The 23,364-nt window shown below is 48.2% G+C and overlaps 2 protein-coding genes and 1 non-coding gene across 4 annotated transcripts; all 3 read right to left on the bottom strand.

The window, feature by feature from the left end:
• Positions 1-593: 593 nt before the first annotated feature.
• Positions 594-20,331, bottom strand: STAT2 (signal transducer and activator of transcription 2). Of its 2 annotated transcripts, XM_003252812.2 has the most exons (24): positions 20,117-20,331; positions 16,353-16,490; positions 16,044-16,197; positions 15,620-15,715; positions 15,355-15,444; positions 15,188-15,263; positions 14,690-14,775; positions 14,378-14,526; positions 10,578-10,736; positions 10,384-10,476; positions 10,115-10,174; positions 9,718-9,738; positions 9,402-9,495; positions 8,892-8,939; positions 8,729-8,812; positions 8,466-8,564; positions 8,228-8,363; positions 8,056-8,108; positions 7,836-7,930; positions 5,840-5,976; positions 5,463-5,645; positions 5,168-5,225; positions 2,837-3,147; positions 594-2,543 (listed from the first exon to the last, which is right to left on the bottom strand). In XM_003252812.2, the coding sequence occupies exons 2-24, from the start codon at positions 16,481-16,483 to the stop codon at positions 2,401-2,403; spliced, it is 2,556 nt and encodes an 851-aa protein (XP_003252860.1). In that variant the 5' UTR covers positions 16,484-16,490; positions 20,117-20,331; the 3' UTR covers positions 594-2,400. The 2 variants fall into 2 exon arrangements, with proteins under 2 accessions (XP_003252860.1, XP_030678291.1); XM_030822431.1 differs by lacking the exon at positions 9,718-9,738.
• Positions 11,965-12,028, bottom strand: LOC115837396. Its single transcript, XR_004032441.1, has one exon. It is a non-coding gene; the product is annotated as a U7 small nuclear RNA (small nuclear RNA).
• Positions 20,332-20,625: 294 nt separating the features above from the next.
• APOF (apolipoprotein F) lies at positions 20,626-22,904 on the bottom strand. The gene is made up of 2 exons (XM_003252820.1): positions 22,783-22,904; positions 20,626-22,246 (listed from the first exon to the last, which is right to left on the bottom strand). Exons 1-2 carry the CDS (start codon positions 22,865-22,867, stop codon positions 21,282-21,284), a joined length of 1,050 nt encoding a protein of 349 aa, XP_003252868.1. The 5' UTR covers positions 22,868-22,904; the 3' UTR covers positions 20,626-21,281.
• Positions 22,905-23,364: the final 460 nt, after the last annotated feature.

The raw sequence follows: 23,364 nt of genomic DNA, 5'->3' as shown, positions 1-23,364 counted from the left end.
CTGGCTAATTTTTGTATTTTTAGTAGAGATGGAGTTTCACCATGTTGGTCAGGCTGGTTTTGAACTCCTGACCTCAGGTGATCCACCCGCCTTGGCCTCCCAAAGTGCTGGGATTACAGGCATGAGCCACCACGCCCGGCCTTGGAGTCCCTTTGGAAGTTTGGTAACTCAAGGGTAGCTGAAATTCTTTGAAAAAAAGAAAAGATGAGGAGAAGTGGCTAGTGATTATTTCCTTTCCTTTTTTTTTTCCAGTCACAGCATCAAAAAGTGTGGGCTTTGAAGTCAGACAAATCCAGACAAGTTTGTGTTTTGGCTTTGTCAACAATCAGCTGAGTGATGAGACAGTTATATAACTACTCATTCCCTCCCCCCACAATGCATATATAGCTCCCAGCACCCCTAGAAGAGTCTAACGGACAGGAGGGGCTACTCCAAACAGGAAGGGAAGAAGAAGAAATATGACAAGAGGAACGTAGAGGGGTGGATGGAAGAGAGGCCACAATTTTCTGACTTCATTCCTGTGCAGCTTGTTGGTGTCCCTAAGAACATTAGCCTTTGTGAGCAGAGAAATAAAGAGGATCAAAGATGAGACATTTCCAGATCAGCACAAAGTTTATTAGCCATTTCTGCTCAGAAGAGCCCCTTTCTGAACAGGAATGTTCCTCTGACATAACAGACAAGAAACAGCCACCTGTGCAGAGCCTTTCATTTATATCTCAAGCTACATCAGGAGGACATCTTAGAGCAATGTCAGTTGCCCCCTGGAGTTCCCTGGGAATAGCTAAAGTGTGAGATTGTCCAGAGTCCTATGACAGACCTTCAAGGTTTTAAGTTCCACAGACTTGGTCTTTGTCCAGGTCCACAACCAAGGAATAGAAACCTTCCTTTCAGGTAAACAACATATTGTACAAAAAAGGGGGGATGATAACATAATACAGAAAGAGCTAAGACCCATTTCTTCTTCTCTGTAAAAACACCAAACTTTATCCGATACTATAAAAAGAAATTCCTGCTGGGCACGGTGGCTCACGCCTGTAATCCCAGCCCTCTGGGAGGCTGAGGTGGACAGATCACCTGAGGTCGGGAGTTTGAGACCAGCCTGACCAACATGGAGAAGCCCCGTCTCTACTAAAAATACAAAATTAGCTGGGCATGGTGGTGCAGATCTGTAATCCCAGCTACTTGGGAGGCTGAGGCAGGAGAGTCACTTGAACCCAGGAGGCGGAGGTTGCAGTGAGCCGAGATCGCGCCATTGCACTCCAGCCTGGACAACAAGAGAGAAACTCCGTCCCAAAAAAAAAAAAAAAAAAAAAAAAAATTCCTGGCCAAGCGCAGTGGCTCATGCCTATAATCCCAGCACTTTGGGAGACAAGGCGTGAGGATCACTTGAGCCCAGGAGTTCAAGACCAGCCTGGGCAAAATAGCAAGACCCTGTCTCTAAAAAAAAAAAAAAAAAAAAATAGGGCATAGTAGTGCATGCCATGGTCCTAGCTACCCAACAGAGGTAGGAGGATTGCTTGAACCCAGGAGGTCGAGGCTGCAGTAAGCTGTGATTGCAACACTGCACTCTAGCCTGGGCAACAGAGTGAGACCCTGTTTAAAAAAAAAAAATTCCCAGCAATCCTACCATCCCCAGCCTCCAGGAATGATCTGTCTCCTAAGCATTGAGAAAGTGGAGACTAGGTAGCCTAAGCTAGTGTGCAAGGCTTCACCCTCACATTAGATGGGCACGATCATTTTATGGGGGAGGAGCAGGTGCAGCCAGCTTAGGGGCAGAGTAGGGGAGGAGACTGGTAAGAAAAAGAGGTCTACTTCCTATCCATCCCCTTCTTCAGGGTAGAGTTTCACATGGTAGGCTAAGGCAGAAAGCTCTCAACCCCTGCAGGAAAAGAAGAAATTCAGGGCTTGATTCAGGAGTGAAGGAAAGAAGAAAGAAAAAGTTATCCTAGACATGAAGGAATGGGAGAAAGAAATGGAGTCCTATCCTGTGTCTGTGCTCCCCACCAAGGGCCAATGCCCATGTGCACCAGTTTAGCCTAACCAGCTATTAAAATGTTGAAATCCTTCCATACTGGAAAGAAGTCACTACCCTGAGCCCTCCAAGTACCTGTCAACTACCCTGACCTGCCCGCAGGACCCCTATACCTCCCAGGCAGCAGGCAGCACAGCAGGATCCTATTTAGACCTATGGCTCAGCATCTGTTCTGATTCATTGTTGTCCCTTCTGTACCCATGTTATGCTTTCATCTCCCACCCCAATGGAGTCACACAGGCCTGAGTTTGAACAGTTAACACAGCTTGGAAGGGACACATGCCTGATTCCCATCCTTGGAGAACAACATCATGCTATGAGGAGTAGGAAGGGCAAGAGATATGAAAAGAACAGAGGAAATGTGGTTCCTAGAAGTCAGAAGGCATCAAGGGTCCATCAGTGTAGAAGTGGCTGGGGCGGGAGACGTAAACCTCATCCATGGTGTTCTGGCCAGCCAACAGTGGGTCACCATTCGGCATGATTTCTTCAATCTTTACACAGTTTCTGAAGACTAGGTAAACCAGAGAGAACAGTGAGGCCCTGATCTTAGTTAGGAGTTCCCAACCCAGCAGGGAAAGGGAGGGAGGATGGCAGGAAAGGCCTGGGAAGAGCCTGAGGGGGAATTTGTGGGATGAAAGAGCAGGGAGGTGGGGGAAGACATGTGTAATTCCTAAAAAAAGGAATCACAGAATGGACCTCTCTCCAATGAGGAGCTTGGAGCTCAGCTTTTTCTGTAATGGGAGAGGGAGAAGGGGTAGGAAAGGGAATGTGTGCTATCTTCCATAGCTCCATCTCATCACTTACTTTCCATTGGCTCAGTGTTCAAATGTCTCAGATCACAGGGCAAATCTGGCTCTGGCACTGGCTGTGATACAGGTCCTTGGTCTGGCTCTGGCACTGTTTGTGATACCATGCACAGTGTGGGCTCTATTACAGGCTCCAGAGTGGACTCCAACACAGACTCTAGCTCTGGCCCCAGATCCAGCCCTGCCTCCAGCAGTCGCTCTAAGTCCAGGCTGAGCTCTGGCTTTGGCGCCAGCCCTAGTTCCAGCTCTAATGACTCCAGCTCTGGCTCTGGCTTAAGCTCCAGCGGTTGTTGCAGTTCATCCACCTGTCTGGATACCCAAAGACAGACAAAGGAGCAGCGCTCAGTGGTTCAAATGAAATAGGGAATGGTAGAACAAGCAGAAGCTAGTCTAAGAAGGCAGTAGGGCGGAGGGCTAAAGAGCATGGGTTTGGAATCAGGCCTCCTGGAGTTTGAATCCTGGCTGGGGGACCTTAGGCAAGTGACCCAACTTTTCTGAGCCTCAGATTTATCGTCTATAAATGAGAACAATACCTAGTAATTCTTGAGAGGCAGTAGGGTGGTTAAAAGCAGGGCTATGGAATCTAACAGACCTGTATCATTTATTAGCCATGTACCTTAGGTACAAAACTTGACTACTCTAAATCCAGTTCCTTAGCTGAAAACAGTAACAGTGCCCTTTACTTCACAGGACTATTTTGTAGATTCAATAAAATGAGAAAATAAATGCAAACCATTTAGCCTAGTGCCTGGCACATAATAAACTTTCAGGCCAAGGCACGGTGGCTCACACCTGTAATCCAAGCACTTTGGGAGGCTGAGGCGGGCAGATCACTTAAGGCCAGGAGCTCAAGACCAGCCTGGCCAACATGGTGAAATCCTGTCTCTACTAAAAATACAAAAGTTAGGCCGGGTGCAGAGACTCACGCCTGTAATCCCAACACTTTGGGAGGCCAAGGTGGGCGGATCATGAGGTCAGGAGTTTGAGACCAGCCTGGCCAATATGGTAAAACCCTGTCTCTACTAAAAATACAAAAATTAGCCAGGTGTGGTGGTAGTGCGCGCCTGTAGTCCCAGCTACTCAGGAGGCTGAGGCAGGAGAATCGCTTGAACCTGGGAGGCAGAGGTTGCAGTGAGCTGAGACTGTGCCACTGCACTCCAGCCTGGGCAACAGGGCGAGACTCTGTCTCAAAAAAAAAAAACAAAAATTAACCAGGCATGGGTGGCACTCGCCCGTAATCCCAGCTACTCAGTAGGCTGAGGCAGGAGAATTGTTTGAGCCTGGGAGGCAGAGGTTGCAGTGAGCTGAGATTGCACCATTGCACTCCAGCCTGGGCAATGAGAGTGAGACTCTGTCTCAAAAAAAAAAAAATCTATCCCCAGCCAAGTGCCATGGCTCATTCCTATAATCCCAGCAATTTGGGAGGCCAAGGCAGGAGACTGCGCGAGGCCAGGAGTTCAAGACCAGCCTGGGCAACATAGTGATACCCCATCCCTACAAAAAATTTAAAAAATTAGCTGAGTGTGATGGCGTGTGCCTGTAGTCTCAGCTACTTGGGAGGCTGAGGCAGGAGCATCGCTTCAACCCCTAGGCCAAGGCTGCAGTGAGTCATGATTGTACCACTGCACTCCAGCCTGGGTGACAGAGACCCTGTCTCAAAAAAAAAAAAAAAAAAAAAAAAAATATATATATATATATATATATATATATATATATAGGCGGGGCGTGGTGGCTCACGCCTGTAATCCCAGCACTTTGGGAGGCCAAGGCGGGTGGATCACTTGAGTCCAGGAGTTCAAGAACAGCCTGGGCAACATGGTAAGACTCCATCTCTACAACAAATACAAAAAAAATTAGCTGAGTTTGGTGATGAATGCCTGTATTGCTTGAGCTCAGGAGGTCGAGGCTGCAGTGAGCCAGGATCATGCCACTGCACTCCAGCCTGGGCAATAGAGCAAAACCCTGTCTGGAAAAAAAAAAAAAAAGCTCCATGCTTGGCATCAAGTAGGTACCCATTAACACCAGTGATTATGATCATTATTATCCAGAAACCCCTGTGGAGACAACCTAAGGATGGCAGCAGAAAAATATGAGATAGGAGAGACTAGAACCAGAAAAAACTAGAGTGGGATAGGAGTGAGGGAAGGCTGGGGAGACTGGAATAGGGCAGGTTAGAAGGCAGAAAGGAGAGGCTGTGGGAATGGCAGGGCAGAGCAGCTGACCATCGTCCTGGTGCTCCACCCAGGAGCAGGTAATGCCCCCTTTTGATGATTCACTGAAGCAGAGCCAAAAAGGATTAGGGAGGATGGGTGAAGAGTTCATATCTCACCTATTAGAGACCACAATGAGCCTGTGTTTCAGGTATTTCCTCCGTTCTTGGAGATTAACTGTGAGGAACATACACAAGAAGCAGAGAAGATCAGTGGGCCAGACACATAGCCTGAGGTTCCCCTAGTGCAGATGGTCCTGGCAGTCTCATCCTCATAGTAACCAGCAGTATCCCATGGACAAATCCCTTAACTCCTCTAGATATCAGTTTTACCATGCTTGAAAGGAAGGAGTGGGATCTATGGATGTCTGAAGATCTCTGCAATCTAGCAATGAAGTATGTCAACGATTCCCACCTTTCTCCTGGTAGTAGCACCCAAAAGCTTCATCCCGGGGGATTCGGGGATAGAGAAAGCGCAGTGGGTTTTCAGGTATATTCTCCTCAGTGAGCAACTGGTAATGGCGGATGATTTCAGTCAGCGGGAGTGACTGCAGCACCTCCTTGGTGTACGGTTGCACAGAGTAGATGAGCACCTTGTCTGGAGAGTGAATGCAGGAACAGGCAGGCTTGAGGGAAGAGGGTGGGCCTTGGAGCTCCCTGCTGTGGCTGCCCAGTCCCAAACCCGCTGAGGGATTCAGGACAGAGCCAGGGAAGCCAAGGGCAGGCAGAGGGGCAAGAGGGGAGCCAGGCAGAAAGGAGAGGCTGTGGGAATGGCAGGGCAGAGCAGCTGACCATCATCCTGGTGCTCCACCCAGGAGCAGGTAATGCCGCCTTCTGATGATTCACTGAAGCGCAGTAGAAAAGTGCCAGAGATGGTCTTCTTCAGCAGCCGGCGCTCCTGGCTCCGACTCACAAAGCCCATGATGCGTCTGGAGTACAGAGAGCAGCTGTGAGCCGCCCCGCAACCCCTGCCCCACCAGGCCCCTGCCTCCCTGCTCCCCTCGTATGGAGAAACAGCCCAGGTTTGGAACCCAGGTTTTGGACCAAGCCCTGCCACTTAGCTTTTTTTATCTTTTACAAGTCACTTCACTTTGCTGACAATAGCCACCTTCCGAGGGTTTGAAGAGGTATGAAGATTCAGTAAGATCACACAGATGAACAGCACTTTTTTTTTTTTTTTTTCTGGGAGACAGGGTGTTATTCTATCACTCAGGCTGGAGAACAGTGGCACGATCACAGCTCACTGCCGCCTCGACCTCCCGGGCTCAAGCAATCTTTCCACCTCTCAGCCTCCAGAGTAGCTGGGACCACAGGTGCACACCACCATGCCTGGCTAACTTTTGTATTTTTTGTAGAGACGGGGTTTCACCATGTGGCCCAGGGCGGTTTTGAACTCCTGGGCTCAAGTGATCTGTCCGCCTCAACCTCCCAAAATGCTAGGATTACAGGCATGAGCCACTGTGCCCAGCCATGAATAGCACATTTTTTTGAGGCGGAGTTTTGCTCGTCGCCCAGGCTAGAGTGCAATGGCATGATCTCGGCTCAATGCAACCTCCACCTCCCGGGTTCAAGCAATTCTCCTGCCTCAGCCTCTTGAGTAGCTGGGATCACAGGCCCGCCACCACGCCTGGCTAATTTTTGTATTTTCAGTAGAGATGGGGTTTCACCATGTTGGCATGGCTGGTTCTGAACTTCTGACCTCAGGTTATCTGCCTGCCTCAGCCTCCCAAAGTGCTGGCATTACAGGTGTGAGCCACTGTGCCCGGCCATAAATAGCACTTTTTTTGTTGTTTTGTTTTGAGACGGAGTCTCACTCTGTCACCCAGGCTGGAGTGCAAAGGCACAATCTCAGCTCACTACAACCTTCTCTCCTGGGTTCAAGCGATTCTCCTGCCTCAGTCTCCTGAGTAGCTGGGATTACAGGCGCCCGCCACCACGCCCGGCTAATTTTTGTATTTTTAGTAGAGATGGGGTTTCGCCATGTTGGTCAGGCTGGTCTTGAACTCCTGACCTCAGGTGATCCGCCCACCTCGGCCTCCCAAAGTTCTGGGATTACAGGCGTTAGCCATCGCGCCTGGTCATGAATAGCACTTTTAAAAGCCAAATGCTACACAAATTGGTAGGCAGTGTGGTGAAAAGAGCATGGGCTTGGAGTCACATAGGCCTGGGTTTGAATATCAACTCTGTCCCTTGGGTAAGTTCTTTAACTTCTCTGAAACTTAGTTTCCTCGCATGAAATGAAGATGGCAAAACCCACCACTCAGCGTGGTTTTAAGGATGAGATGAGAGAATTGATAAAGAGCACCCATCAAGCTCTGGAATGTTCACAAACACTGTTTATGGCTATTATTTTTTTATTTTTTTTTTGAGATGGAGTCTTGCTCTGTCACCCAGGCTGGAGTGCAGTGGCACAATCTCGGCTCACTGTAAGCTGTACCTCCCAGGTTGACGCCATTCTCCTGCCTCAGCCTCCCAAGTAGCTAGGACTACATGTGTCCGCCACCATGCCCGGCTAATTTTTTGTATTTTTAGTAGAGACGGGGTTTCACCGTGTTAGCCAGGATGGTCTCGATCTCCTGACCTCATGATCCGCCCGCCTCGGCCTCCCAAAGTGCTGGGATTACAGGCGTGAGCCACCGCACCCGGCCTTATTATTGTTAACAAATGTGAGGAGATGTGGCCTGCACCTGTCTTTGCTCTCTCCCTGCTTGCCACATGAGGGCGCAGAGACTCCACTCTCAAGCCTGGAAAGCACAAGCCCATGAGGGAAGGGTGACCAAGGCCTTACCCATCATTCCAGAGATCCTTCAGGTGGTCATGTACCAACTCCAGAATTTTGTCTAGCCATGTCCAGAATGGTAGCTTGCCAGGAGGGCTCTCTCGCTGGAGGAGGAATGGAAAGGTAGCAAAAGCTGAGGAGATGCCCCTGGTGTAGGGAAGGAGGGACGTGGGAAGGCCAGTATTTGGAATGTGGGCTAGATCTAGCTCCACAGGATTCAGGGAGTTACCTTAGTGAAGTCAGCCCAGGACAAGAATAGATCCTCAGTCCTACAGTTCTGCCCTGTGGGACAGATAGCCACAGACAGATGATGAGGGAAGCCAGGGGTCCTGGGATAGATAGGACAGAGGGACAGGAAAGACTAAGGCTGGAGAAAGGCTGAGAGTAAAAGAAATCTGTACCGAACAGCTTGTTTCTCAGCATGCTCAGCTGGTCTGAGTTGAGGCCTCGGCCAACATAGGAGGAGAACTGCCAACTGAGAGCAGGGCCCAGCAAGCTCCAAGGGGCCTTGGGGGGGTTGGAGAAGAACTGCTGGTTCTGCAGGGGTGGGAAGAGTGCAGGCTGGCTCAGAAGCAACCTATCACACCAAGCTGCCACACCCCTCCTCTCCCCCACTGACCTGTCGGCCCCACTCCCTACCTGAAGGTTTGGGCTGAGTAAATTGAACCAGAGAACTGAAGCCCAGGCAATCGAGAGCTGGTTCATGTTGGAAATAATCACCACAGGGAGGGTGTCCGTCTGGGGAGAAGAGAGGAGTCACAGAGAGGGATGTGATGTTTCTAGCTGCAGGTATTTGTTAGAGGAAAGCAGTGCTAACCCATCCCAAGAGGCTTCTGTTTATCCCCTTCTTATGCCTTCTTCCAAAGCTGCTTTCTCTCTCCTTGCCCTCCATTTTCACTCACTTTCAGCTCCTGCTTCAGACCCTGGTAGGTATATTTGACTGTGAAGCTGATGATGTGCAGTTCCTCTGTCACACCTAGTGGCCCCTGGGACAGCCAAAGACATAGTCATCAGAAGGCTCTTTGGTAAGTTCCCCTGCCCCCGAGTCCTCTGTCCAGGCCTCACCTTATTGCTGCCCTTTCCTGAACCACCTGAACGTTGCTCCACCAGAGTCTGTGAATTGAAGGGAAGGAGAGAAAATGCCAGAGTGGGCACCCTAGTGTCCTGGAACCCCTGTTTGGCTTCAAGACCTCTCAAGCCCTGGGAACTTCCCCCAACCCCTGTTCCTTTGGACTAAAAGCAGGCCAGGTGTGGTGGCTCATGCCTGTGATCCCAGCACTTTGGGAGGCTGAGGCGGGTGGATCACCTGAGGTCAGGAGTTCAAGACCAGCCTGACCAATATGGTGAAACCCTGTCTTTACTAAAAATACAAAAATTAGCCGGGCATGGTGGTGTGTGCCTGTAGTCTTGGCTACTCAGGAGGCTGAGACAGGAGAATTGCTTGAACCTGGGAGGCGGAGGTTGCCGTGAGCCAAGATCATGCCACACTGCACTCCAGCCTGGGGGACAGAGTGAGACTCTGTCTCAAAAAAAATAAAAATAGTAATAAAAGCATAGGTCACAAACTATTCTTACCAAGTAACCAAAGTCCCAAATCAAACCTTGACTCTGCCCCTTCTCGGGGGTCAAAGTTTTCTGGTTTGAAGTCAGAATGTTGAACTTCCGGAAGCTGTTCCAGGAGGAGGAAGATACATGGAGACAAGGAACAGAATTATTCTAAAAACTCAGCAGAAAAAAAAAACAGAAGTTCCACTTCATTTCAGATCTCGCCATCTCCCTTTGTCTATATCCCAAATCCCCCCCTCCTTGTTTGTGCCACCCGGGCTGCCGAATGTGGTTCTGCAGGTCATGCACCGTACGGATGTTTGCAGTGTCCTTGTCAAGCACCTACCCTTGTAATTGAGGAGGATTCCTGAAAAGAAAGAAATAAAAAAAAAATCATTGGGCAAAAGAGTATAGAAGTTAGGAGTTTGGTCTTTGGGATCAGACAGACCTGGGTTCAAACCCGACTTGAGCTCACTAGCTATGTGGCCTTCAGAAGAGATGTAATCAGTCTCTCTAAGCCTGTATCTTTGTTTGTATGGTACACTGGTAATAGTTAATTCATGAGGTTGGTGTGACAATTAAATGAGTAGCTGACATGCTGCATGTCACAAAGTAAGTGTTCAACAAAAGAAATGAATTATAATTTATATGAGGTAGGATTGGAAGGAGGAAGAAGATAGCCCTAGGGCCCTGTCCCTATCAGCAGCCCGTGTCCCGGCCACCCTTCACCTGCTCCAATTTACCTGTCAATGGAGACTTCCACAGTCAGTGACTCATTGCCTTCCTGGAGTCTCACCAGCAGCCTGGGGGAAGGCAGGGGGATAGGGGAAAGTGGTCAACCTCAACCTTCTGGATAGGCCAGATGTTTGAAAAAGAGAAGAGGGATTATAAGAGGTAGGGAGATTGAGGGGAAAGAGAAGAAAAAGCCAAGAGTGGGAAGAGCTGTAAAGCCAGAAAATACACAGTGGCAGGGTTGGAAAAAGGAAGCAGGAATGAGTTCTGGAATGCTAACCTTGTTCGGACGGTGAACTTGCTCCCAGTCTTGAGGATGAGGGGTCGATGGGGAGTTTGGGGCATGCAGGGCTGGGTTTCTACCACAAAGGCTCTGAGGAGAGAGAGGTGTGGGGAGAATATATAGCTCAGTATCTGTAAGAATGGCTTCCCTTGTTCCTTCTTTCCCCCAGGGTTCCTGCCTGGCCTCTAGACCTGTGGAGCAGACGCTGTAGCAACTCTGTGACCTGGGCGTTGCGTAGGTCCACCCCTTTGATCAGAGGGTCATCCTGATAGCTAACCAGGCAACTCAGTCCCTTCAGCTCCTTCAGCAGCTGCCTCAGGTGAAACAACAGCTTTGCTCCAGCTGTGAACCTGGGTGATAAAATTCAGGAAGAAGGAATCCATGAGTTTCCTGGATTCCCCCAACCAGGTTCCAAGACCTCTCTGTAAATATGTGAAGAGTCAGAAACTGACTGGGGGGAAGAAAAAAAAAGAATCCAGGAAGCATATAAAGGATTATTTAACATGATTCATAATCCAAGAAACGAAAATCAAAGCTATTTTCACATATAAAACTGCTAACAGATTTAACAGTTTTCTTTTTTTTTTGAGACGGAGTCTCGCTCTGTCACCCAGGCTGGAGTGCAGTGGCGACATCTCGGCTCACTGCAAGCTCCGCCTCCCGGGTTCATGCCATTCTCCTGCCTCAGCCTCTCCGAGTAGCTGGGACTACAGGCGCCTGCCACCACGCCCGGCTAATTTTTTTGTATTTTTAGTAGAGACGGGGTTTCACCGTGGTCTCGATCTCCTGACCTCGTGATCCGCCCACCTTGGCCTCCCAAACTGCTGGGATTACAAGCGTGAGCCACCGCGCCCGGCCTAACAGTTTTCATATGCTATGTACAATTTATATTAAGCCCTTTCCACATATTAATGCATTTAATCCTCAAAACAACCCTCTGAGGCAGGTACTATTATTTTCCCCACATTACAGATGATAAAACTGAGGCACAGAAAGGTTAAGTGACTTGCTCAAGGTCATACAACTAGTAAGGGATGAAGCTTGTATGTGATCCCAGGCGGTCTCATTGTACAACTCAGACTTTTTTGTTTTTTCTTTTTTTTTGACACAGTCTCACTCTCTTGTCACCTAGGCTGGAGTGCAATAGCGTGATCTTGGCTCACTGCAACCTCCACCTCTTGGATTCAAGAGATTCTCCTGCCTTGGCCTCCCGAGTAGGTGGGATTACAGGCATGTGCCACCACGCCCGGCTAACTTATATATATATATATTTTTAGTAGAGATGGTGTTTTGCCATGTTGGCCAAGCTGGTCTTGAACTCCTGACCTCAGGTGATCCGCCCGCCTTGGCCTCCCAAAATGCTGGGATTACAGGTGTGAGCCACCGCACCCCAGCCCCAACTCACATTTTTAACTACTGTAGTTTACTGTCTCTATAATTAAAAATAATAATAATCAGCAATGTGGTGATAGGAAAACAACCATACACTACACATGAGAAAATAGATTCGATTGGGACAACTATTCTGGGAAACGTTTGTAACTATCTTCTTTTTTTTTTTTTGGTGGGGGTGGGGGTGGGGGTGGTTTCTGGCAAAAGCTTGAAAGCCTGCTAGACAAATTCTAAAAGAGCTGTAACACTTGGAACTATCTTTTAAAAAGCCTCCCCAGCTGACATGGTGGCTCACACCTGTAATCTCAGCACTTTCGGAGGCAAAGGTGGGCGGATCACTTAAGGCCAGGCACTCCAGCCTGGGAGACAGAGAGAGACCCTGTCTCAGTCAATCAATCAATCAATGCATGCATGCATGCTGGTCCTGTAACATGAGTACTATATGCCTGTTTTGCAATCTACCTGAGCAATTGTGGTATTTTTTTTATCTACCTTTTAAGAGGTGAGGGTCTTGCTATATTGCTCAGGCTGACCTCAAACTCCTGGACTCAAGCACTCTTTCTGCCTCATCCTCCTAAGTAGCTGGGTATTATGTTATGTGTACATATATACTTTTAGAGACAGGGTCTCGTTCTGTTGTCCAGGCTGGACTACAGTGGTATAATCATGGCTCACTGCAGCCTGCAACACCTGGGCTCAAGCAATCCTTCCACCTCAGCCTCCTGAGTAGCTGGGGACTACAGGCGTGTGCCACCATGTCTAATCTCTTTTTTTTTTTTTTTTTTTGAGACGGAGTCTCGCTCTGTCACCCAGGGTGGAGTACAGTGGCATGATCTCAGTGCACTGCAACCTCTGCCTCCCGAGTTCAAGCGATTTTCCTGCCTTAGCCTCCTGAGTAGCTGGAAGTACAGGCATGTGCCACCACACCTGACAAATTTCTGTATTTTTAGTAGAGATGGGGCTTCACCACATTGGCCAGGCTGGTCTTGAACTCCTGACCTCAAGTGATCCACCCACCTTGGCCTCCCACAGTGCTGGGATTACATGTGTGAGCCACTGCCTCCGGACATGCCTAATTAAAAAATTTTTATTTTTATTTTTTTTTGTAGAGATGGGGTCTTTTTATGTTTCCCAGGCTGGTCTCAAACCCCAAGCCTGAAGTGATCCTCCTGCCTCAGCCTTCCAAAGCACTAGGATAACAGGCATGAGCCGCCATGCCTGGCCTGGTATATTTTTAAAAGACGAAATAATAATATATATATATATTTTTTTGAGATGGAGTCTGGCTCTGTTGCCCAGGCTGGAGTGCAGTGGTGCAATCTCGGCTCACTGCAAGGTCCGCCTCCCGGGTTCACGCTATTCTCCTGCCTCAGCCTGCTGAGTAGCTGGGACTACAGGCGCCCGCCACTACACCTGGCTAATTTTTGTATTTTTAGTAGAGACGGGGTTTCACTGTGTTAGCCAGGATGGTCTCGATCTCCTGACCTCGTGATCCTCCTGCCTCGGCCTCCCAAAGTGCTGGGATTACAAGCGTGAGCCACCACGCCTGGCCTATAATAAATTTTTAAATGAGAAAACATTGAAAACAGTAGGTATTTTTCAAGTATGTTGGAGGACACACTAGTGATTTTTCCACATCACAATATAATTACCATAAAATATAGAGTTTCCTGGAAAAAGGTAACAAGAAATTGAAAATAACCTAAATAGCTGAAAATAGGAGTTCATTAATTAAATTATGTTACCACCATATAGGCGACTGTTGTGTGGACATAAGAAATAACATGGATAAATATAATATACTGTTGGCCGGGCATGGTGGTTCACGCCTGTAATCCCAGCACTTTGGGAGCCCAAGTCAGGTGGATCACCTGAGGTCAGGAGTTTGAGACCAGCCTGGCCAACATGGAGAAACACCATCTCTACTAAAAATACAAAAAAACTAGCCAGGCATGGTGGTGCGTGCCTGTAATCCCAGCAACTCCGGAGGCTGAGACAGGAGAATCACTTGAACCTGGGAGGTGGAGGTTGCAATGAACTGAGATCGTGCCACTGCGCTCCAGCCTGAGCAACAGAGTGAGACTCTGTCTCGAAAAAAAAAAAAAAAAAAAAATATATATATATATATATATATATATATATATATATATATATATAATACTGCTAAGCTTAAAAAAAAACCCATGGATTTCAAAATAGTATGGACAATATGATTCCATTTTTGTTTAATAAGCTAGGTAATAGGTAATTTTCTCTTCCACCTTCCTTTCTTCCTTTCTTCCTTTCTTTCTTGTCATTGTATTCACTGCAGTAAAAAAATATATATATATATACATATTTATATATATTTCTGGGTGATTAAAAAAGAAGGAAAAACCAGATTGTGGGTTAATTCATTCATTTCCCTGAAGGAGACTGGGCTCTGGGCTCCCTGGGTGGTGAGGATGAGGAGCAGAATAGAGCTGCAGTCAGCAGGGAGCAGGACTCATTCTGGGGAGCAGAGACCAATAGAGAATAGTATCTCTTGCTATATGCAGGGCACTGCAACTCACAAATCACAGCGCGTGGCGAGGATGAGGGTTGGGGTGGTACCTCTCACCATGTCTCCAGCTGTTCCAACCCGTGGTCAATGGGAGCTCTGATGCAGGCTTTTTGCTGCTGGGCTTTCCACTCCTCCAACTTTGGCAGCAGTAGCTCAATTAGGGTAGTTAATCTGCCTAGCAGTGCTTTGGAGGCATCCAGCACCTCCTAGGAAAGAGATAATGTGAGTGTTGAGCATCTCTCCCTTTCACCCTCCACCACCCAACTGGGGATGAAGAAACAAAGAAGCCAGTGCTAGAGGACCAGGGTCCCCACATCCCTCATTTTTCCAGGTCCTTGTTGCCCACACGTTCTGTCCTCTGTCTCCCACCTTTCTCCTTTTGTCCAGTTCATTGAGAGTTTCCTGCAGAATCTGCTGCTCTTTGGTCTGATGGGGGTCCAGAGAGGGTGTCTTCCCTGGATGGTGGGAACAGGAGTCAGTCCAGGGGTTCTTTCCTCTCCTTCCTGACTGGGGTCTCAGTCGGAGTCAGGAAGGAGGAGTTTTGCAGAGGAAGAAAGGGAAACCAAGCAAAGCACAGGCACCTGTGGGACCCTCAGGCAAATTCTGAATGGTCATGCTTGGACCAGACACCCCCTCAAATAAAACACTGTTAGTTTTCCATGCATTTCCTCAACATTTACTGTCTCTCAGCTACACCTCCAGCTCAGCCTCCACAAGGCACTTCCAGCTGTGCATGGCAGCAGGACTGTAGTCAGTGAGGTGTGTCTGACAGTGACTACTGCTCATTGGAGCTTTCTCTTGTTCACTTCCAGCTCTGGCTTCTCAGCAGGCACTTATCTTTCTCCAGCCCCTCAATGTGCTTCCTACCTTTGGCCTGGATCTTATATCGGAAGCAGAAGACATCCTGCTGGTCTTTCAGTTGGCTGATGGATTTTACCAGCTTCTGCAGAGGGGAGAGGACCCCAATGAGGCTGCTTCTCAGGGAGGTGTTAGGCTGAACGCTGTCCACCCTAACTCCTACCACATCTACTAACCTCCATCATAGCCCTTAAATCCAGGATCCGGGATTCAATCTCATGTTGCTGGCTCTCCACAGGTGTTTCGAGAACTGGCTCTCTTTGCTCCTGAAAAAAGAGGCTCTGAGTACATTTTAACTCTGGCCTTTCATGCCTTAAGTTCAGGCCTGAAATTATACCACAGGATGTGGGGGAGATCCTGTTCTGAGACAAATCCCTGAGTCCTTTCCATGGTTCCTCTCTACTTCAGGAGTTTCCAACATTACCACTGAATTGTCCTCACCAATTGGGCCCTCTGAGCCTGGATCAAAATTCTTTTTTCTTCCAGAAGGAGGTTAAAGATTATCTCAGCCAACTGGGTAGGGACCTGGGAAAAGGGCTAGAATAGGAAAACAGAAAGGATTGATCCAATTCAACCACTCTCAATGACCTATCACCCTAGACCCTCCCCACCAATGTCCACAGTATTTCCTCCTCCTTCGGGGTTCCTAGCCCTTTGTCTTTTCCCCATAGCATCCTTCCAACAGTGTCATGTATATGCAGCCCTCCTCTCTGCTAGTGATTCCCCAAGTCCAGACTCTGTCCTCCTTTCCCCAGATTTGTCCCCGTCTCCCTTTCCACCTCCAGGTACTATTCCATTCTCCAAACCTTACTCCTCTATGTTCAGCTCCCAGTGCTACCCCATTACTCCCAACCCTTCCAAGTACCTGAATGTCCCGGCAGAATTTCCGCAAATTGTGCTGCAGCAACAAGGACTCTGGGTCCTGGCTGCAACGGCCACACTCACAGTTCAGCTGATCCAAGAAATGGAAGAATAGCATTGTAGCCTTGGAATCATCATTCCCGAGTGCAGCTTCCTGCCTGGGCACCAGGAATAAGAAGTATTAGTGTCTCTGCAGTGTTACTGTAGTCCTGAGGCTTTCCAACCCCTTCCTGCCATTAATGATTCCAGGATCCTGGGGGCCCAGAAGTAAGGAACCACTTTTCTCATTCCCCCAACTTCCTGAAGGCCTCACCAGTTCTGGTCTTCAATCCAGACAGCCAAGTACTGTCGAATGTCCACAGGCAGGAGGCTGTGCGAGTAAAGCTGGTGCAGCTGGTCCTGAAAGGGGCTGTCAAGATTCTGCAGCATTTCCCACTGCGCCATTTGGGCTCTGCGTCAGAAGGATGAGGGTTCCCAATTGGTTATTTTGCTGGACTAAATCATCCATAGTTTCATGATTGTTCATTATTACTAATTTAAAATGTTTAAATTACACAAGTAATAAAAATACAGAAAACATTAAAGTCTATGTTGACCCTACTCCTAATCTTGGTTCTTTCCCTTCCTCTCCAGAAGTAACCACTGCTATCAGTTTGGTGCATATTCTTCTAGGGAGTGCTACCGGTTGAGTATCTGCTATTCCAAGCATTTTGGATTTCAGATTTGTCCAGATTTTGGAATATCTGCATTACTTACCAGTTGAGCATCCCTAATCCAAAACTCTGAAATCTGAAATGGTCCAAAATCTAACTTTTTGAGCACCCACATGACGCTCAAAGGAAATGCTCACTGGAGCATTTTGGAGCCCAATTTTTCCGATTAGGAATGCCTAATCTGTATTTTTTTTTTTTTTTTTAGATGGAGTCTCGCTCTTTTGCCTGGGCTAGAGTGAAGTGGCATGATCTTGGCTCACTGCAACCTCCATCCCCCTGGTTCAAGTGATTCTTCTGCCTCAGCCTCCTGAGTAGCTGGGATTACAGGCGCCCACCACCATGCCCAGCTAATTTTTGTATTTTTTTTTAGTACAGATGGGGTTTCGCCATGTTGGCCAGGCTGGTCTCAAACTCCTGATCTCTGGTGATCCACCCACTTCGGACTCCCAAAGTGCTAGGATTACAGGCGTGAGCCACTATGTCCCCAACCTGTATTTTTTTTTTCTTTTTGAGATGGAGTCTCCATCTGTTGCCCAGGCTGGAGTGCAGTAGTGCGATCTCAGCTCACTGCAAGCTCCACCTCCCGGGCTCACGCCATTCTACTGCTTCAGCCTCCTGAGTAGCTGGGACTATAGGCGCCCACCACCATGCCCAGCTAATTTTTTTTTTCTATTTTTAGTAGAGACGGGGTTTCACCGTGTTAGCCAGGATGGTCTTGATCTCCTGACCTCGTGATCTGCCCACCTCAGGCTTCCAAAGTGCTGGGATTACAGGCGTGAGCTGCGGCACCCAGCCGGCCCCAACCCCCAACCTGTATTTTAATAGCTTCAATAAGTGGGCCTTTGTGCTTTAACGAGAATTTTTTTTTTTTTTTTTTTGAGACAGGGTCTCATTTGGTCACCCAGGCTGGAGTGCAGTGGCATGATCTTGGCTCATCGCAGCTTTGACCTCTCAGGTTCAAGCAATTCTCTGCCTCAGCCCCTCAAGGAGCTGGGACTATAGGAGTGTGCCATCATGCCAGCTAATTTTTTGTAGAGATAGGATTTTACCATGTTGCCCAGGCAGATCTCAAACTCCTGAGCTCAAGTAATCCACCTGCCTCAGCCTTCCAAAATGCTGAGATTACAGGCATGAGCCACCATAACCTGCCTAATGGTAATTTTCAAACAAACACTAAAGTAGAGTGAATAGTACAAGGATCACCATCCAGCTTTAACAAACATTACTATTTCCACTATCTTATTTCATCTATCTCCCTAATTCGTTTATTTTGCATTTATGTGTTTGTTTGTTGTTTATATTTGATTATGCTAAAGCATTTAAAGATCAGTGTTGATGTTAAGTATTTATTACAGCATGATCCCTGATGGCTCTGAAGCTTTTTTTTTTTTTTTTTTTTGAGATGGAGTCTTGCTCTGTCACCCAGGCTGGAGTGCAGTGACATGATCTTGGCTCACTGCAAATTCTGCCTCCTGAGTTGAAGGGATTCTCCTGCCTCAGCCTCCCGACTAGCTGGGATTACAGGCACCCACCACCACGCCCAGCTAATTTTTGTATTTTTAGTAGAGATGGGGTTTCACCATATTGTCCAGGCTGGTCTGGAACTTCTGACCTCAGGTGATCCGCCCACCTCGGCCTCCCAAAGTGCTGGGATTACAGGCGTGAGCCACTGTGCCCAGCCACCTGAAGCTTTTTTAGCGGCTAAATCTTTTTGGAGGTCAGGTAAGTACACCATATAAACTGCCCTCCATACAAGAAGGAGGAGCTCCATTCTAGAAGACATCTAAATGCTGTGCAACGGGTTGCTCAATCCCTAAGAATATGACATGTTTATGACCAGTGAATCTTGAATATGATTATAGGTTATCAACTTTGTGAGATCCTGAAACTTCACTTAATTTTTTTTTTTTTTTTTTGGCAGGGCACAGTGGCTCATGCCTGTAATTCCAGCACTTTGGAAGAGGCGGGAGGATCACCTGAGGTCAGGAGTTCGAGACCAGCCTGGCCAACGTGAAACCCCATCTCTACTAAAAACATAAAAAAATTAGCCAGGCGTGTTGGTGGGCGCCTGTAATCCCAGCTACTCAAGAGGCTGAGGCAGGAGAACGGCTTGTACCCAGGAGGCAGGGATTGCAGTAAGCAGAGATCACATCACTGCGCTCCAGCCTGGGTGACAGAGCAAGACTCTGTCTCAAAACAACAACAACAACAAATTGGTTTTTGCCTGTCACCAAGCAGGCTGTGCCATGCATCTTTCTCCCCACTGTTCCCTGCTCACTGCCAGCTGGTGTCCATTTAGGAAACTGAAACTTAACGCTTGTTGCAGCCTGAGCCTAACAGAACAGAATTCGTGCATATTTGTGGTCTAAAAAGGTCACATGATTTTATTACAAAACAAAGAGAAATGCTTGGGGTGGGAGAGTCTTCTACTAACATGATTAACATCAGCTGCCTTTCTACCTCCAGCAGGAACAAGGGAAGGGAAGGATTGGGCAGGGGCTATTTTCATTTTAACCCTTTTAGTAGTGCTTGATTTTTAAAACTATGTATCTGTATTGCTTTTTTGATAAAAAAAAAAGTTAAAAAAATGATTAGGTGGCTAGGCATGATGGCTCATGCCTGAATCCCAGCACTTTGTGAGGCCAACAAGATGGGAGGATGGCTTGAGCTCAGGAGTTTGAGACCAAACCTGAGCAACATAGTGAGATTCCATCTCCAAAAAAAAAAAAAAAAAATTAATGATGAGGTCCCAATTCTTGAGGATTTAAGTGTCTGATATTAAAGGAGCAAGTCAGCAAAGATTCAAATATGAAAACCAAACAAAAAACCTGGTCTCCCCAAATGGATTGCAAACACTGAGGTTAAGGGCTGAAACATTTTTTTCTCATCTCTCATTCTTAGGCACATATTTTGCACTCAAGAAGCTTTTCTGAAATGAACTGAATTTTGTGTGTGACCTTAGGCAATCGTTTCATCTTTCAGTAGCTTATACTTTTTAACAAAACAAAGATGATAGATTTACCTATCTTTTTTTTAGATTTATTTATCTTTGAACATCGTTTTTTGGTGAAGATAAAAAATAATGCAGAGCAGAGGGAAATACGTCAGATACCGAACTAACATAATAATGCCAGATCCGGGTCTCGGAAGCTGCAGGGCAGTTTTGGGAGAGAGGCATTAGGGTTGGGGAGATAGGCTGGGCAGAAGAAGATCGAGGACCGAGCAGGCGACAGCTCCTATTTCAACCTGGGGACCAAAGCTGCCCCCTCCAGGGCGTAACCCCTGGGGCCAGTCGCCCTTCCCTGGGAGGAACTCTCACTTTGACCCCCACCCCTACCTCAGCACATCCTCTCAGGGCCCGTACCTGATTAGGGTTGCAGTCCCCGCGCCCTCCAGTGGCTCTGGTCGCGACTTCCCGTCCCTAGTATGAGCTCGGGTACCAGAGCCTCACGCCCCGCCTACAACTTCGGCTAATCCCCTCGGATCTGCCCTTGTAGTTGGCAGCGGAAGTCCGGAGCGGCCCCATTCCCAGCCACCACCCCGACACCGGCTGCCACTCAGTCAAGCCCTTCCCAGACTGCGAGCTCACTGGCGCCGCCGCAACTCCGCCCATCCGCAGGGCGGGACAAGCTGAGCCGAAACCACACCTGCAGCTCCAGCGATTGGTGGAGAAGTTCAAGTAGGCACTTTCTACGAGGGGAGAAGTGCAATTAGTGGACTAGCCCAAGACTGAAACAGCTGCTTTTCGGGAACCCGCGCGTGAGCCACGGAACCGAAACTAGCTAGAGGAGCCTGGAGACGCCAAGGGCTCCATGGGAAGGGGTGGGACCGGAATTTCGACCCCTTGGGATAGGAAGAGGAGAGCTGAGGTAATGAAAACAATTTTTTATTTTTTTTATTTTTTGAGACATGGTCTCGCTCTATCACCCAGGCTGGAATGCAGTGGCGCGATCTCGGCTCTCTGCAGCCTCGACCTCCCGGGCTCAGGTGATTCTCCTGCCTCAGCCTCCCAGGTAGTTGGGACTACAAGCGTGCATAACTCCGCCAGGATAATTTTTTGTATTTATTGTAGAGACGGGGTTTCGCCATGTTGCCCAGGCTGGTCTTGAACTCCTGACCTCAGGTGATCCTCCCGCCTCGGCCTCTCACAGTGCTGGGATTACAGGCGTGAGCCACCGCACCTGGCTAATAGCTATTTATTGAAAGTACTGTGATAAGCATTTTAGATTCATTGTATCATTTTAAATTTACAGGGCAACTCATTGAGGTTAAAATCATTCTATCTCCTTTAGAAATTTAAAAACTCATCTTAGTTCAAGAAAGAAGTTACTAGTCAGTGACCACCGAGGCTCTAACAAGTGGAGCCTAGATTCAAAACCAAACCCTCTGACTTCAACCCCCAAACATTTACGTTCCTACGTTTTACTGTACAGCCTTCCTCCTGGATAATTCAGAGATTAAAATTTTGAAGACATGTATACAGCTTGTCAGGATAGTACAGTTATTAATTCTGTGGTTACCACGTTCTTTTATATCTCAAGACTCCCAGCCCCAGGATCTAAGTCATAGCTCTTGATTATGGCCCACCCCCAGTAGGGAGCTGAACTTACTACTTCTGATATGAAAGAAGGCAGGGTGGTTGTTTCTTCCAGGTCACTCACATCTGAGATGGCCCTCAAACCCTCCTTGGTGGTCTCTGGCTGAGAGATGTTTGCGTCTTTCTGATCTTGGTAATACTGGATCAACTGCTGAACCCCAGACCTTAATGCAGGTTTAAGTGCAGCACTGATCGCTAGACCCATAGGCCCCCCTGACATCCCAGCCATGGTCATCAGAAGGTCATATCCTAGATCTATGGCCCCATCTTGGCCTCGTTCCCTGGCCTTGCCCAGGCAGTTTTGAGTAGCATAATACAAAGCTGTGCCCAGGTTGTAGAAGGTTCCCACTCCTGGCAGCAGCTGGACGACATTGTGCACACCTTGCTCCTTCTCATTCTCACAGTCCTCTGTGGGGAGGGAGCGCCGGACCCTTCCTGTGCTTTGCTGCTCCCTGGTTAACAGCTGCAGAGCAGAGGCCAGGGCTTCCACTGACACGTTCCTCTCTGTGCTTCTGCCTTTCTGGAGCCCTTGAAGATGCTGGATGAGGACCTGTGTAGCATTCACACCACCCTGGCGGTAGAGCTGTAGCTGTAGAGCCCAAACATCAGCTTGGCAACCAGCTTCCTCCAGGGCATTCCTTAGAGCCAGGCTTACCAAGAATTTGGGTAGAGGGTCCATGTGGCTGAAACCAGGCAGTGACTTTGGGTGCAGAAATTGGCAGGACAAGGGGTCTGAGGAGTGTGTCTGGGATTCCAAGGACAAGGGAAGGTGCATCAAGACATTTGTCTGCTTTCCATATGAAGTGGCATCCACAGGGTGCAGCAGGAGGTAGCAAAGTAGCAGCTCAACTGGTATCATGATGAGTCTGAGGCCACGCATGTCTGCAGCAGAGTACCCTAGAAAGGGGAGAAATCCGACACATACAAACCATTTCCCTAAGGGCTATGGTGAGCCCAAGACTCAGTTAGGGGGATACCTCATACATCACCTACCTCCAAGCTTTTGTACTTTTTAGAGACAGGGTCTTGCTCTGTTGCCCAGACTGGAGTGCAGTGATGGGATCACAAATCACTGCTGCCTTGAATTCCTGGGCTTAAGGGATCCTCCTGCCTCAGCCTCCCAAGCAGCTGGGACTACAGGTGCATGACACCATGCCCAGCTAATTTTTAAATTTTTTGTAGAGACGTGGTTTTGCCATCTTGCCCAGCCTGGTTCTGAACTTTGGGCTCAAGTGATCCTTCCACCTCCACCTCCCAAAGTGATAGGCTTCCAGATGTGAGCCACCACGCCTGGCCCCAAGCTTCTGTTCTTTTTAGGTAAAGGCGTAGGAAACAGGAAATGCACCCCAATTGCTCCCACTTGGTCTCCCCCACTTACAGGTCACCAGGGACTTCTGTTTAATTTCCACCCATATATAGGGACCCCAAATTACCACACAGTCCAGTCATTGAGAAGTGAGACTGCCTTGGTAGGTTTGGTCGCTCCCTGATCCTGTTCTGCCTAGTTCTGTGTCCCATGAGGAAAGGAGATATTTGCTTTCCCCTCTGATCAGTGAAGGATGTAATCTCTGCAAATATTTGCCCATTTATACTGGCTGCTCAAACCTTGTGCCCCTTGTCACACACTCAACCTCTATACCTACAGTCCTGTTCTTTGGCATTTCCTGTATGTCCCTGCCACATTCCCACTCTAAGCTCATGATAGGAGCCAGGGAAATTCAGAATTAGGAAAGATGAGATGTTTGTGATACTCTCATTTCTCTTCATTTTAAAAATTAAATTAGCGGCTGGGCATGGTGGCTCACGCCTGTAATCCCAGCACTTTGGGAGGCCAAGGCGGGCGGATCATAAGGTCAGGAGTTCAACACCAGCCTGGCCAATATGGTGAAACCTTGTCTCTACTAAAAATACAAGAAAAAAAAATAATAACCCGGGTGTGGTGGTGGGCGCCTGTAGTCCCAGCTACTCAGGAGGCTGAGGCAGGAGAATCGCTTGAACCCAGGAGGTGGAGGTTG

Source organism: Nomascus leucogenys, chromosome 11 (genome assembly GCF_006542625.1).
Source record: "Nomascus leucogenys isolate Asia chromosome 11, Asia_NLE_v1, whole genome shotgun sequence".
Classification (NCBI taxonomy): Eukaryota; Metazoa; Chordata; class Mammalia; order Primates; family Hylobatidae; genus Nomascus; species Nomascus leucogenys.
This window is presented reverse-complemented; position numbering and strand designations above follow the sequence as displayed.